The sequence below is a fragment of the Nyctibius grandis genome, chromosome 10 (assembly GCF_013368605.1).
Source record: "Nyctibius grandis isolate bNycGra1 chromosome 10, bNycGra1.pri, whole genome shotgun sequence".
NCBI lineage: Eukaryota > Metazoa > Chordata > Aves > Nyctibiiformes > Nyctibiidae > Nyctibius > Nyctibius grandis.
Window position 1 is genome coordinate 17,086,453 of NC_090667.1, and position 16,571 is coordinate 17,103,023.

The window sequence follows — 16,571 nt, forward strand, 5'->3', positions numbered from 1 at the left end:
GATGGGCAGCACTGGCCACACTTCCAAAGCAACTGCTGCCTGTCCTGGAGATCACCCATGGCTGCTGAGCTGAAGATCAGAGGAGAATCTTCCCACCATCTTTAACTAACTTTAACCACCTGAAGTCACCTCTGATAAAAATAAAACCCTGGCCTAACCTAACAACTCCCCAACACACACCCAGTCCCTGAGCTGCCCACCAGGCTCTCCTCCGATGCGGTGATCCACAAGAGTAAATTCTGCCAAAAGCTGTACCAAGAAGATGCATCTTGTGGGCCCACCTTCCTTGAAGAGAAGGCCCTACGCTGGGGGAGCCCAGCAGCAAGTGCTCCTGGGATAGGCCTCACCAGTGGTCTCACAGCCTCTTCCCACCGGGAGAACTTACCTTGGAACAAAAGACAGCTCCAGATGGAGAGAGTGCTCCCACCCCAGCCCCAGTAAGCAATCCCAGTAAGCAGGAAGGAACAGGAGCTCTAGGGCTCAAAGTAGAGGCATAACCCAAATCAGACTCTCCACCTGGCTTATCACGTGTAAAATAAAACGTTAGCTCCTCCTTTAGCTACTATGAAAGGTTTGACTGAGTGGGATTTGGAAAGAAAGTCCCAGAGTCTCATGGGGAGATCCCAGTTGGAAACTTCCCAGGAAAACACGGTCATTGAGAGTTTCCCAGCACTGTGGAGGACCGACCACCTGCTTTGTACCAGAAGGCCACTGGCTGGGTATTATCCAGCTCTACAGGTTTCACTCAGGTCGCAGCTACGTGCATATACCCAATGTAGGAAGCCAGGCTGAGAGAGTTGGGGTGGTTCAGCCTGGAGAAGAGAAGGTTCCAGGGAGGTCTTACTGTGGCAGTTCAATATATACCATGCAGAGAGGATATTGTGTCACTAAATCTGTGCTCCCCACAATGGCCTTTCAATATATAAAGAGGAGTTACAAGATGGAGAGAGACTTTTTACCAAGGCCTGTAGTGACAGGGGAAACAGTTTGAAACTAAAAGAGGGCAGGTTTAGATTGGACATAGGGAAGAAATGTTTTACGATGAAGGTGGTGAGACACTGGAGCAGGTCGCCCAGAGAAGCTGTGGATGCCTCATCCCTGGAAGCATTCAAGGCCAGGTTGGATGGGGCTTGGAGCAAGTTCATCTAGCAAAAGATGTCCCTGCCCACGGCAAGAGGGTTGGACTAGACGGTCTTTGAAGGTCCCTCCCAACCCAAACCCTTCTGTGACTCTGTGGCTCTATGCATAAGCAGTCTGGAAGACAAATTTTGCAAGAAGCCATATGAAAGTCCCTAACAGAAATAACCTAAACCAATCAAACAGAAAACTTGACCATGTTTCTGCTTTACAGACAAGTCCGATGTTCTTAATTACTATATCACGGAGGTTAAGAAAGCAAAGCCCATAGAGCTCTTACACATGGCCTCTTTCTCTACAGAAAGAAGAATAAGACGTGTACAATCTCTTTCCAGAAAAGCAATTTCTCGTGTCTATAAATCATGTTCTTATCTCAAATCTGTCATTGATGCCTTTGCAGACGAGATCTATGGAGAGAGGCGTCAGCTACTTGATGCACTTTCTGTTGGTTAATGTTACACATACGTTGGAATATCAACGCACCACCATTCCTTCAAGATCGACGCTGACATACACTAGAAAATAAGGATAATGTACATCAGAAACGTTCTGTGCTAACACCCAAGAGTGCCGGATTAATTAATTACCCTTTCACCAAAAGCAACCCTGTAAGATCCCTCCTATATGAAAGCACACAGTGATCTGCTGCTTTTTCCTAGGAACAAACAAGCCCTTCAGCATACACTGGGCTTTCACCCCTGCCTTCACCTCGGTGGGTGCCATGAAGCTTCTCCAGACTTTCAGTTCTCCCTGCATCGACACAGACAGACACAGGCACGCTGCTGCAGGATGGCAACTGGGAGCCAAAAAACTGGTCTTCTGGAGAATTACTGGGCAACATCAGGCAGAGCAGGATTTCTCGCCCAAACCTGACTAATCGGCAGTGCGGGCAGACAAGACCCTCTGGGCTGTTCACACATCTGTCCTGGGAACACTTAGACAACAGTGCCCAGCTCCTTCCCAGCCCCTCAGCCATGGCTTGCTGTCTTACACATCCAGATTGATATTCCCAGCATGCTTTGCTGAATGCTGCAGCCCACTGGGCTGGAAACCTTCTTAAGGTGATGCTGAGATGAGGAAGCATCTGCTTTGGCCTTATTTCTGACACATAACGACCAGATCAGCTCCGACCCGTCAGCGTTTCTGCAGTGAATAAAGAATATTTCCAAACACAGCAGTGACTCCCTGGGTTGGGATAAAAGGCAGCTGTTTTTCATAGTAGTTCTTTTCTACACTTCAGATCTGGGTCCTACTACTTTGAAGAAGTCTTTCTTGTCAGTGGTAAAAGTTGATTCAAGCTCCACCCTACTTTGAAAGCTTCAAAACTATTCATACCCCAAGGTGACCGTTACCACTCTGAGCATTAACCTTTCTAGGGAAGGGACACAGAAGTGGGACTCCAGGGGAGACGAGCTCTGACCAGGAGACCCACCACAGGGCTCTTCCACCACTCCTGGTAGCCTTCCACACTCCCAGGAGAACAGCTATCTCCTCCTGTCTTCCTCAGGCCTGACAAACATCAAGATGGGCTCCAGTGCTGGACGCAGCCAAGCAATGTGACATCCCTACTGCAGAGGTGACAGAAGGCAGCATGTATTTCATTCTCATCACAGAATCACAGAATCAACCAGGTTGGAAGAGCCCTCTGGGATCATCGAGTCCAACCATTGCCCTGACACCACCATGGCAACTAGAACCATGGCACTAAGTGCCATGTCCAGGCTTGTCTTAAACCCCTCCAGAGATGGGTGACTCCACCACCTCCCTGGGCAGCCCATCTCCCCAAACCATCACTTCCCAAGAGACAGCCCTTCTTTACCTGAGCTTTATTTTTTTCTGACATGTGCCTGACTCCAATAAGATTTGATAAGATCAGGTAAGGGCCTGAACTATTCTTCCTCTTGCAGGAAGAGCAGTTGGAGTCCACACGCCTTCTTCCATCCACCTCATCCCTGTCACCGCCTTTAAATCCTGTATTTCACTAGCAATGTGGCTGCAGGGATAATACACAAATAGGAGAAGATCCTCCTTCAAGTTTTCCAGACTGTCCAGCTGCAATTATTTCAACCTCTTAAATCTGTCAATAAAAATGTGATAAAACAGATCTCTGATGATGCTTAGGGTTTGTTGCCTTTTTTTAGCATCCCTCTAGAATCCCTCTTGTTTTAACATTAAGAACAGCAGAAAACAGATCAATAATTATTATTATTGTGCACGACTTGCAATCATCACACAGATCTCAATACACACCAATACCAAGAGAAAATTCATTACCTGCAACACAAGAGACGAGTGAGTAATTCCACCCTCACGCTGTGAATTAAGGAGGCGTTATCCATGCGAGCATTGTGCAAACCCAACATCAATATCCTGACAAGAAAGAGACCGTGCTGGAGGATCTAACACAATAAAAGATTACCAACCGCTGCTTGTTTGCACCACACGCTGATGTTCTTACGCTGAGCTTTCGTGAAATGGTCCCAAGCCTTTTGTTTGGAGGCAGAATGGTACACGGCCACTATCTGCTCGACTGTAGTATCAAATCAGCAGGCAAATCAGGCCAGAATATCATCCAGAGAGGGCGAACAAGAGGAGTAAAGGAGTAAAAAAAGTGGAATCAGGCAGGTGGTTTGGCTGACCTTTCTTATAACACTGTACTGTAGCTACGGCTCAGCAAAGGGACTCTGTGCCTGGAACGAAACTTGTGGGCTTCCACCAGGCCAGTGTCAAACGCTCCCAGAGCAACGACCGACTGGGAAAACAGCAACTGGAGAAAAGGCAGGCACCCGGCGCGCTGAAAAGCATCCCAGTATGCTGCGCAACAAGCTCTCTACCGGGGAGCACTCGCTCTCTAAACGAGGTATGGTCCAAGTCCAACCGTGGCAGCTGGCCCTCAGGATGTCCTGCCTGGCGGGCACAGTGCCACAGCCCGAGCACGACCGCATCCCCGCCCGTGGCCTACTGCAAAGGGGTCTGGCATCAGCCATCAACTTGTTTTGTTCCTGAGGTTTATTCCTTTCTAGAAAATTTGCAGAGGTTGTGGGAAGTACAAAGTGCCTCTCCCGGGATGAGAACTCACCCGACAGCAGACAGCACATATACTTGATTTTTTTTTTTCTTTTTACACTTGTGATGTTGCAGTAGGTATAATTCTTACCAAATAAATCAGCTCTCTGCTACTTAGATTAACCTAAGAGTGGCTGAGAGATCAGCGGGTATTTTATAGAGCGGAGTTGCACGCTACTGTCTATTACTACTTACTCTGCAGTACTTCCCTCTGGACCGTGTGCCCATATTTTTTACACCATGAACAGAATTTAAAAAAAAAAAATTCAAAAAAAGCAAGTGTCCAACCAAGCAACTGCCAAAATTATTGTGTATAAAACTGAAAGTTAAGAATGTTCACAACCCAGTCAAGGGGCTCAGGGAGACTCAGGACAAGTGTGGAGAAGGTACTCTGAAAGGTACTCTTAAAAAAAAGGTAAAAAAACCATTCAGACTTACTAAAGGAGTAATAGGCAATGTGTAAGAGGCAATTGCGTTGTGTAAGAGGCAATGAATGGTTTGAGCAACTGTTACAAATCACATCTTGGAACTACTATAGCCCATGCCTCTTCCTTCACTTCATGGTTTAGTAAGGTACTGGGATTGAAATTCAAAATGCTGTTCTGCACCAGGTTTTCAGCTGTGACAGAGCAGGGTGCTGGAACACCCTGCTGCATCCTACCCTTTGGTGAATAAATCCTGTACACTTCGCTGCGGCACCAGATTACCAGGAACTTACCTTGGCTGTGCACAGAAGCGGAGTTGAAAAGATGACAGAACTACTACAGACTATAATTAAAAGAGGAAAAAAATTAAGAATTCATTCTCTCCTCCCCCCAGATGTGGACTCTGACTCCAGTAAAAAGTACCACAAGAAACTTTTGCCACGTAATGATCTATGCTTATAATTAACTGTAGCTGCACAGAAGCGATTGCTACTTCTTTTCCTGGAGTCCTTTAGCGTGGCCTTTCCAGACCCCAGAAATTAAGCGTCTTCCCTACAACAACGGACAACCAACAGCGTGGAAACACTACTCACACTGAACCAGAATCCCTGAGAGAGCAAGTTTGAATTTCTCTTAGCTTCTTCCATCTCTTTCTCATGAGCCGCTTTCTCGTTCACTAGTCTGGCGGATGTGGCTGTTGGCCGACTGGATCATGGAGTAGAAGTTGTTGGCAGTTCTCCTGTTCACTTCTCCACGCTCTATCCAGGTCAGCAAGGTCTGTATGGCTTCCAAGAACTTTGTGTCATCTGCAGCAAGAAGGACACCTTTACACCACAGAAGGACAGGGGCACCCACGCAGCGTTCAGATCCTCTCCCTGGCACTGCTCTACTGCTCTCTCTTGTAAAGGTCAACTTACTTCGGGCGGCTAATCACAGTTCTTGAAAGCGTGGTATCATCTCTGACCTACAAGGAACGGCTGAGGGAGCTGGGGTTGTTTAGCCTGGAGAAGAGGAGGCTCAGAGGTGACCTTAATGCAGTCTACAACTACCTGAAGGGAGGCTGTAGCGCAGTGGGAGTCGGCCTCTTCTCCCAGGCAACTAGTGATAGGACAAGAGGACACAGCCTCAAGCTTCGCCAGGGGAGGGTCAGGTTGGACATTAGGAAGAATTTCTTCTCAGCAAGGGTCATTAGCCATTGGAAGGGGCTGCCCAGGGAGGTGGTGGAGTCACCATCTCTGCAGGGGTTTAAGAAAAGACTGGACATGGCACTTAGTGCCCTGGTCTAGTTGCCATGGTGGTGTCAGGGCAATGGTTGGACTCGATGAGCCCAGAGGGCTCTTCCAACCTATTTGATTCTGTGATTCTGTGATCTGAATACAAGGCTATACAAAGGAAGGGAAGTCTAAGATCAAGCTGATGGAGCAAACCATCTGTTGAGGTGCAACAAGAGGAGCACCAGCTGCTAGAAACCTACCGGAGAACTTCATGTGCCTATTCAGATGTGCTCTTTCATGAAAGAAAATATCCTCCAGCTCCAAAAGAATCAGGTCACACAGGGGTCTTAGGCTTCAAAAAAGATCTTAGGACTTACACTAGTCCTTTCAACATGAACAAAAATGGTTTAGAAGAAACTGTTGTACTCAATATGAGTTTGTTTTTACAAAAAGGCAAATAATTCTGAAAAAGAGCTGGCCAGGAGAGTTGCTGTGTGCGGGCTGAGGGCTCAGTCTGAATGGGCTCTGCAAGGTCCAGATGGCACCACCATTTCCGTTCAGCAAGACTAACACTGCAGAATACCAATCCCTGCCCCACCACGTGCACAGAAGGGTGGCCGCGGCCCACAGAACCACTCACCTTTGAGTTTCTCAGCGACAACGCTGCATTCGTGGTCGGAGTAATGGACGACGGGCGGCGGGGAGGGCGGGCAGAAGCGCTCCTCTTCCAGCCTCCGGCGATGGCGCTCCTCTCTCGCCAGCATCCGCTGCTTACACTCCCACTCGTACAGATCATCCCGAGCCTGAGCAAAATCCACGTGCAGGCGCCCCGTATCCTTCTTGTCGGTGCTGGAGCCCAGCCTGATGCGATAGCCTGGCAGTGATGACAACCGTGTTCAGACAGGAGAGGTGACTCACCTTAGGCTCCAACCACCCACCAGTGCCCGTCTCTCATTCCTACAGAGCCAGAAAGCCCCTGAACAGAAGAGTTCACTGAAGAGTTGCTAGAAAGAGCAAGAGTGGCTAGAAAGCGGCCCAGTGGAAAGAGACTTGGGGGTGCTGATCGACAGCCGGCTAAACATGAGCCAGCAGTGTGCCCAGGTGGCCAAGAAGGCCAATGGCATCCTGGCCTCTATCAGGAACAGTGTAGCCAGCCGGTCTGGGGAAGTGATCGTCCCTCTGTCCTCGGCACTGGTGAGGCCGCACCTTGAATACTGTGTCCAGTTCTGGGCCCCGCACTTCAAGAGAGATGTTGAGGTGTTGGAGCAAGTCCAGAGGAGGGCGACCAAGCTGGTGAAGGGTCTGGAGGGTCTGACCTACGAGGAAATGGCTGAGGGAGCTGGGGGTGTTTAGCCTGGAGAAGAGGAGGCTCAGAGGTGACCTTTAGTGCAGTCTACAACTACCTGAAGGGAGGTTGTAGCAGAGTGGGAGTCGGCCTCTTCTCCTGGGCAACCAGCGATAGGACAAGAGGACACAGCCTCAAGCTTCGCCAGGGGAGGTTCAGGTTGGACATTAGGAAGAATTTCTTCTCAGCAAGGGTCATTAGCCATTGGAATGGGCTGCCCAGGGAGGTGGTGCAGTCACCATCTCTGGAGGGGTTTAAGAAAAGCCTGGACATGACACTTAGTGCCATGGTCTAGTTGACCTGGTGGTGTCAGGGCAATGGTTGGACTCGATGATCCCAGAGGGCTCTTCCAACCTCATTGATTCTGTGATTCTGTGAGTTTAGCGCTCAGAGCGCGATGCTGTAGAAGGAAACGTTGTTAGGGGGTTTGCTCCTATCTGCCTGTGTTTTGCACGTGCTAGGCAAGATCTTACATGGGCTGTTCCTCCTCTGAACGCTGGCAGGTACCAGGTCTCAAATAGCAACTGTAATTGTACACAACCTCCCGGGCTGTGGGACTAAGCCCAGCTGTTCACGTGGGGAAGGCAGAACTGCCTTGGATCCACACTTCTGCAAACTTCAGAAGTTGGGGATGGGAAGAGGGGAATGCGAGGTGAGACACAGCAAAGAGGGCAGCAGATGGATGATGGTCATCTTTGGAACAGCCCCCATCATCCAGGGGGAGCAGGGATAAGGTCAGAACGTGCATGTCCACTGTGTAGGAACTCTTCTCACCAGCATGGTTTGCAGGACTGGAGTTTCACGTCAAACATGCTAAAGAGGCTGGTTTGGCTACGTAGAAGGGATAACCACAAAGAGACAAGTCTAACTCAATTCAAGAGTCTCTGGAATGAGACACAATGCTCACCATCACTCAAAACAGAGCATTTCCCCCTCGCTTATCTTGACAATCTCATCTCTCTGGAGAGGGTACGGGCTTTGGAGGCACTACACTGGTTTGTTAATATACTGAAAGGATGAGTTTGGAAGGGATTTTAGCATGGAAATAGGAAGTATTACTGTGTTTTTCTAGAATGGTAGAGAGTGAGGTGGAAAGCCCAGGCTGCTCAGGGCACACGTAACCAGCACAGCAAATGCAGGCTTGGCTGGAAACACACAACGTGGCAGCCCGCGCAGAGCCTGGGAACACCAACCGTGAGGCCTCTGTCCTCCACGAAACAAACCTCTTCAAACCCTACGGCTGCAGAGCAGGGGCTCCCCAGGCACACGGAGCCCGGGCGTTTCAGCTCTGGTGACTAACAGGGGAAAAATACTGATAGAAGTCAAACACACCATCCAATTAACAAGCAATTAGGAGCAACTGCAAATTTTTACAGGACCTTTAAGCATCATCTACAGAACCTGCTGGACGTTTATCCAGGTAAGATAGGGACGGACTCTGTAGCTCATCCCAATCTCTGGCAGAGGTCTGCAGTACCCAAGCATTGTTTTCTTTCCTACCAGGAGCCCTTTTCATGTGTTTAAGCAGAAATGCAATAGCTGCAGACAAAGAGGCGAACTGACACAACATCAGACAAATCTTCCAATTGTCACTATGAACAAGTCATGACATCTCTGTCCCAGAATTTTAAGCTGCCATCTGAGACATGCATACACCTACCAGAAAGATAAAGCGCCTTGTCCACCATGAACTCCTCAGCGAAGCGGATGTGACAGAAATTCTTCTTGCTCTTGCGGATAGCTATGACTTCCCCACACTGCTCAAACACTTCCATGATGATCTGCTCCGTGCCGTTCTCCGGCAGACCTCCAACAAACACCGTCTTACACCCCGGGGGCCTCTCTCTTGTCGCTGGAGGGGGAAGATCTGAAGAGAGGCAAGAGAGAGAAAGCAGGTCAGGTCAGGTTGTGGTGTGTCAAACACACGCTCCTCTCATCTGCCCACCCCTCCTGAGAGACAACCATACCTTGCTGGCTTCCTTCAAGCACACACCGAGCTCCACTGCACTCAACTGCACCAAGCAGCAGATCTACAGCGCTGCTGAGGTGCTACACGAGCGTAAGCACATTTACCAGCCTGTTCCCAAACAGAAGATCTCAGGAGCCTGAAGCCCTCCAAACGCTCTCCCTGGCACAAGCAAAGGCTCGCTGAGCTCCTGTTGTAGGACATGAGCAGCACCAGGACCTCAACACTTTATCATGGGAGGTGCTACCCGAGCACAGCTTAAAGGACTGTCCTAACATAGGGGATCCTAATGGGCAAAAAGATACACCGCAGTCTGCGAAGGGTACAAAAGTATTAGCATTAAGGGAAGGTCATGAACCAAATTTAGACACAAAAGATAATAGAGAAGGAAGAGACGAAGGAAATGGGCATTTTTTTTTACCTGTATGGCCAAAATGAAGCACAGAAGACAAAAGCAGGCTGGAAGTTAAGCCCAGTTTGCCAGCAGCAGGTTGCAGAGCATGCTCACCTACCCACCCATAACACTGCAGCGCACACGACAGACCGCGTGAGACTGCTGCGACCTGGAGAAGTGTTTCTCGAGCACTGAACTCATTTCCATGCTCAGGTGCCCACCTGGCAAGTGCAGCGAGACCCTCCCAGCTCAGTACGTGAAGGCTGAGAAGGATCATGCACTCGTAACCTGGTGTTAATATCTGGAAAATCTTAAATGAATTTCAGTGCTGAGATCCATCGCCCCTGGTTAAGCTCACAGAATTACACTGCTTACATATTTATTTAACAAAGCAGTTGTATTACATTCTTTTAATTTTTTGTAATATTTCCAGCAAAGTTCTTCCAAAAGCAATTATTGGGATTATTTTATTTTTCTTTGGAAATGGCTCCTTTCGGTTCTCACGCCCAGTCTGACCAGTGACTTGCTACAGGCTTATGAAACAACACCCTTAACCTTCTTTTCTGTAAACCCCAGCTCTTCTGCACCAACAGTTCCTTTTAACGTCCTGTTCTTACTGCACAAGAACAGAAGCTGCAAGACAGCGCCCAGCCAGGAGCTCGCCCAGTCCAGTACCAGCTTATAGCAAGGGCCAGGGGAGGTTCAGGTTGGACATTAGGAAGCATTTCTCCTCAGAAAGGGTCATTAGCCATTGGAAGGGGCTGCCCAGGGAGGTGGTGGAGTCATCATCTCTGGAGGTGTTCAAGAAAAGACTGAACATGGCACTTAGTGCCATGGTCTAGTTGCCATGGTGGTGTCAGGGCAATGGTTGGACTCGATGATCCCAGAGGGCTCTGCCAACCTCAGTGATTCTGCCATTCTGTCATGCTCTGAGGGCCTCCACGAAGGACTCGTAAGCTCTACGAGATGCTGAGCTTCCCCTCTCAGCATAACACTGACCACAACTGCTAGGTTTTCCCTGAAATCCAAGTTTAATCCCCTTTCCAGTACACCTTCATAACCTTATCAAACATTCCCTCTGTCTACTTCGCTATCAATTTTTCTTGGAAACTTCCTCAATTACCAGCCCTGATCACATCTCAACAGCAACCTCCTCAGTCCAACATCTCTATTGAGCACAGTTGTGCCCAGATCGTATCTCAGATCAAAAGATATATGTTAGGTCTGTCGTAAGTACATGAAACACAAGATGTAACAGAGGTGCCGAACCCACACTAGCTGCATTTTGAAAAAAATATGGTTTTAAGTCTTTAGCAAAATAACGGGAATAGGAGCCAGACTGGCTCAGAAGAAGAGAAATTTCCCCCCTGGCAAATAACCCTGGCAGATATTTGCCAGGAATTAACATTTCAGACTGCATCCGTTCGCATGGCCACACTAAAGGAGGGATTAAAGCAGCAGGAGAAGCAGAAGAAGACAAAAGTCCCAGGGAAACAGGACCGAGCACGTTTCGCACAGCCAAGAACAGAAACGCACGGGTCTGGATGAAGTCAAGAGCCAGTTTGTTACAAGAAGGGGAGGGAAAGGTCTTCAAAGCAGATAAACCATCCCTGGAAGCAATCCACAGCACCAAGAAATGCTGGCAGCCCTGATGGGTGGGGAAGGGAGAGTATGGAGAGAGCAAAGACAGGAGAAGGGGGGCAGGAGGAGACACGCGTGCAGGAGCACCCCGGGGGAGTTCAGCCTACACCACGTACACAGACCTTGGGCTGAAAAACCCCCGTGAGTGTGGCTAGAGGAAATCTGGGAGAAGCACATACCTCAAAACAGTGTCTGAGTGTTTCTGTGACCGTTACGTGTTCGCCAGCACGAAGAGATGCTCTATTTTGTTACACGTTCCGAGGCCAGGAAGGGACTAACAGTGCATCTTCCTTCTCACACAGTGTTTGAAATTGTTGAACTGGCTCATCAACAAGTATTTAATTCAAAAAAAAACCCCGAACACAAAAAGAAAACCCAACCCAAAACTGTTTCCAGGACAGCAAGACAGGATTTCTTCTGGGGACGGTGAAGAGATAAATCATGAGATTGGGCATTGCAGGGGTTTTATTTAAAATGTTGACTCCTGTTGCTGGGAGCTCGTCAGGCTCGGGTGCCATCTGCTGGCACCTGCTTATGAATCAGATATAGACACGGAGCTCCTGCAAGCCTAACTGGATGGGTAATCACTCCAGAACAGAGCTCAGAAATACACACACAGAGTCTGCAACAAACAGGAAAGGAACTGATTACCATAGAAATGGACACATTAGAGGCAGAAAGAGTGAGGGCAAAGTCAGATTTGACCAAAAAAAAAGTCATCAAGATGATCTAGAATCTTTTAATGGAAATTAATACAAGTACCAAGAAGTCTCTCAGCCAGAAAAATCCCAAAGTCCAAAAACCAAAGAACTGGGACAGACTGGATGCTAAGTGTGTAATCAATACATGTCTCTTCCGACAGCAATAGCTAAGGATATCCTCCAAAGCCAAGAAATAAAATTTCCTACTTATGTCTATCACATCTACATTCTGTTGGCTATTTCATCCCCTTCCTCTTTGCCTGCACAAGCCCGGCCAACTGCCAGGTAACAATGTTTTTCCCCCCCACTCTGTTTTTTATAATAAACGTGAGGAAAAAGGGTCAGTCAGGTAGTTTGAAGGGGATCCTTGTTTCTTGCTTTGGCCTGGTGAGCCCTGACTGCCTGTTTCTTAAAGTTCTCTGTCTTCTTTCCAACTGCCTCTACTCTCCTTCCATCACATTCTGCAACACCCAGAGCACGGACTCAGCACAGACTCAGTCCCCTTACCTCCAAGAGCTTGCTATCTGTGAAGATATAGAGAGAGAGATATATATATATACACACATACATAAACAGGAGAAAACAAACAGTTACGTGGGTTAGGTGGGAAGAGAGTGCAGCTTTTGCAGTGAATGATCTCCTTCACAGCAGGCATGTCCGGAGGGATGGGAGGTGGGACGATCCCCAAGCCTGGCATCATGGGGTTGATCGGAGGGATTCCAGTCATCATCCCGAGAGCAGGATCAAAATCTAAATGGGGAAGAGAATAACGGAGTCAGGGGGTGGCTTGGACCCACCCAGTAACTGTTTATTCAGACAGCAAACGGAGTACTCTCCTCACACGCGCCGGTGTGAATTAGCTGCACAAACAGCCACAGAGAGGGAACGTCACAACACAACTCCCCAGAACTTTAGATTTGTTCTGGCCTCAGCCAAATAGATTTTCTCTGTTCAAGTAAACAACTTCCTTCTCCACTCTGTAGACACCATCTCCCATCTAGTGTCAAAACCTTCCCCAGTAATATATTATCCATACAAAAAACCCCATGGCACATGGAAACAGTGTAAAACCTAACCCAGTTTGGTTTCGTGGAGTAGTTCAGTAGTGCGGGCAGCTTGTGACACAGGCTAAGAGCATCACCTTGCAAACCAGACAAGAGTACCAATTTCAGCAGCTCAGAACGTGCCAGAATAACTCTGGGTAAAACACAGAGAAGCATTTAAGGAAACGCTTTACTGCCTGCCTAACCCTGCTTAACTTGTTTCTAGGCTTTAGTTAGCACTCTGACTGTATCTAAGTAGCATTTTACTTTGATTTTGCTCTTACATTTGCCTCCAATGCCAAATAAAACTAAACAGAGCTGTCAAAGGAGGGGTATCAACACCTGTAGGCAACCAAAATGGAAGCAGTATGCGTAGACGCCTTACAGAGAAGGTTCAGAAGCTGGAGAGCGTCAGCAGGCCAGCTGGTACCACTGGGGTGAGATCTGAGGAAGAATTCTCCTCTACCACCACTGCTCTCTTTGCAGAAGCAGCTCTGAAGACTGAGGCAATCCCAAAATACCAGAGGCCACTACCGCAGAACACACAACCCCAAGCACTACAGAGCCTTTCAATCCGGCTGCTTGTTTCACGTGTAGACGGACAAAATTAATTTTGCAAGGCACAGACAAAAGTTACAGACAGGCAGAACTGAGCGCTGCAGAGGCAGCGGTTTCCTTTGATCTAAGCTGGCACCATTTCAGATTCACAACCCTAAGCCAGGAAAGGGTAGGGAAGTGCTCGTCCCTCTGTGCTCAGCACTGGTGAGGCCGCACCTTGAATCCTCTGTCCATTTCTGGGCCCCGCACTTCAAGAAAGATGTTGAGGTGTTGGAGCGAGTGCAGAGGAGGGCGACCAAGCTGGGGAAGGGTCTGGAGGGTCTGAGCTACGAGGAACGGCTGAGGGAGCTGGGGGTGTTTAGCCTGGAGAAGAGGAGGCTCAGAGGTGACCTTAGTGCAGTCTACAACTACCTGAAGGAGGTTGTAGCGCAGTGGGAGTCGGCCTCTTCTCCCAGGCAACCAGCGATAGGACAAGAGGGACACAGCCTCAAGCTTCACCAGGGGAGGTTCAGGTTGGACATTAGGAAGCATTTCTTCTCAGCAAGGTCATTAGCCATGGAAGGGGCTGCCCAGGGAGGTGGTGGAGTCACCATCTCGGGAGGGGTTTAAGAAAAGCCTGGACATGGCACTTAGTGCCATGGTCTAGTTGCCCTGGTGGTGTCAGGGCAATGGTTGGACTCGATGATCCCAGAGGGCTCTTCCAACCTCATTGATTCTGGGATTCTGTGAAGCATTTTTGTATCCGTCTCTTCACAACCGCTACTTACAGTGCTCTGGATGCCAGACAACCTTCAGAGCCCAGACTGGCTGTTTGCGTTCGGTAGCTGAATTTTGTTTCCTTTGTATTTTGAAATATTTTACCTGGGGCACACTCCTACACAGCTCATGTACGTTGTTTCACTTGCCTAACTGGGATTTCCTCGCACTCGGTGCCAGCGGTGCTGTTTTTACGTCACACATGAACAGTCACAGTAAAAACACAGATCTGAGGCAAATCCTCTGCCATGAAACAGGCGTTTGCAATGGCTAATGACCCTTGCTGAGAAGAAATGCTTCCTAATGTCCAACCTGAACCTCCCCTGGCAAAGCTTGAGGCTGTGTCCTCTTGTCCTGTCACTAGTTGCCCGGGAGAAGAGGCCGACCACCACTTCACTACAACCTCCCTTCAGGTAGTAAGTCATTTGGGGTTTATTCCAATACATACATCATCTAAAAGCAAATTATCAGAAGCAAAAGAACTAACAGAATAATGAACTATCACGTTATAATGAAAAGTAGAAAGTGTGTATGCAAAGGCAAACAGAGCCCGTGGTGGCTGGATTTGGGGTGAGCCCCACCGTTTATTGCTCAACCAGCAACGCGCAAGGCAACCTGCCAGCTTGCGTAGAGACCTGCTACTTCTGTTAAGACGTTGAGCCCTTGGCTACAGCATCTGAGAGACCTAAGCAGCAGATTCAGAAGGGCCAGTCTCCATTTTTAAGAACAGAAAAAGAAGAATAAAGTCCTCAAGGTCTCTAAAGAGTTCAAAAAACATCAGGCCTGGCAGGTACTTTCTGGTGCAAGCTGTGATAACCTTTTTTACACAAAGCTGGCAGCAGCTGGATGGAGTGAAAGGTGCTGTGTGTTCCTTTTAGACACTGAGGTCCTCTTAAAGCATCTCACAACTATATGCTTTTCTTCATCTACAGGAGCAGAAACCAGCTGGTAAATTCTTAGGCACTTTTAGACATTTTTTTCCTGTGACCTGAAACTTTTAGTCCCACCAAGCTTTCAGCAAAGATGGCCCAAAGCACATGAAGCTTCCATCGTCTCTCATCTTTAACAGATACTAGCCATAGATTTTTCCTGGTCCCTAAAAGGACCAATGAATACTACTTATTGTTTGCGATTTTTTTTGTATTATGAGGATAAGTTTGGATAATCAATTCAGACCAGCAAGCACTTTAAATCTGTGCTAAAATGCCAGATGTGATATCTCATTTAAAAGTTTAATATTAGTGCCAGTATTTCTCATTTCATTGAAAGAAGATCTTCCTTTGATTGTTGCAGAAGATAATATGCATAAATGTTGCTTTTACTCTCTGTACTACAGGACTCATATCTGTGTTTACATTTTTTAAAAATCTGCATTCTTACTTTAATTTAAAATGTAGGGAAAATACATAAATAATAATTCTTGCATGTCTTTAAGTGGCTATGGAGCTTAATATATGTTATTAAGTTAAAACATTCTAGAAGGATGAAAAGTAACACTATGAGCAACTCATGTACAAATATTGTCAAAAAAATAAACAAAACACTGTGATGTGTTTTATGCTGAATGTTATATATTACTTCATTTTTTACTACAGTACTCAGTGTTGTAGGAAATTCCTATGTATAATAGAAAGGCAAAAAATAGTCTTCAGGATCTAGAATGTAATAAATACAGAGAGATAAAGAAGAAATCAGAAAAAAATAAATAATTTGTGCAGAAATCGACCTGTTTTACTCGAGTTAGCATGGTAGAAGCATCTTTATTGGGTACTTGAACAGCTACAAAAAAAAGTGGCAGAGGGAAGAAAAGGCAACCAAAATGTGCATTTAGGTAAATAAAATAGGGGTAATCATTTATTTCTTTTTGCAAACTGATTCATGTGAAAGAATAGTTATGTCTATGACCAAGTCTGGTTCCCCAGATAAGAAACTTGTGCAGTAAGCTCTGCCTCAGTGTGCCTCCTCCTTATTTATACCACAAGCACACCTTTACGAAGGGTATTTGCTAGATTAGTGTGACTCACCTGACTTAGCTGAGGATGCATCTATAGTTTCAAGTGTATAGGGCTGGGAAGCAAACTATCTTTCCTAAAGTAATTCCTGCTTACTCATCTAATTCTCCTACAATCTTCCTCCTCAACTTTCTCAAGACCAGTGTTTCTGAACTCTCCCAGACACAACTGGTCTATAAACTCCAAACCATCACTGTGCTTGGGAACTGATCCACATTCACCAGAGCATCCTGCTCTCTTGCAGCCGGATCAAGAAAAAAATACTTTGGCTCCTTCTAAAACATTCTGAGGCTGTTTGTGTTGGGTGCAGACC

The 16,571-nt window shown here is 47.4% G+C and overlaps 1 protein-coding gene across 1 annotated transcript in view; it reads right to left on the reverse strand.

Annotated features, from left to right (window-relative positions):
• The window catches only part of ENOX2 (ecto-NOX disulfide-thiol exchanger 2), a 43,706-nt gene that overhangs the window by 13,147 nt on the left and 13,988 nt on the right, over positions 1 to 16,571 (reverse strand). Inside the window, 7 exon segments of the mRNA XM_068408687.1 lie at positions 3,561 to 3,667; positions 5,222 to 5,263; positions 5,266 to 5,311; positions 5,313 to 5,434; positions 6,483 to 6,716; positions 8,848 to 9,054; positions 12,484 to 12,639. Of these exon segments, the coding sequence (XP_068264788.1) occupies positions 3,561 to 3,667; positions 5,222 to 5,263; positions 5,266 to 5,311; positions 5,313 to 5,434; positions 6,483 to 6,716; positions 8,848 to 9,054; positions 12,484 to 12,639 (914 nt within the window).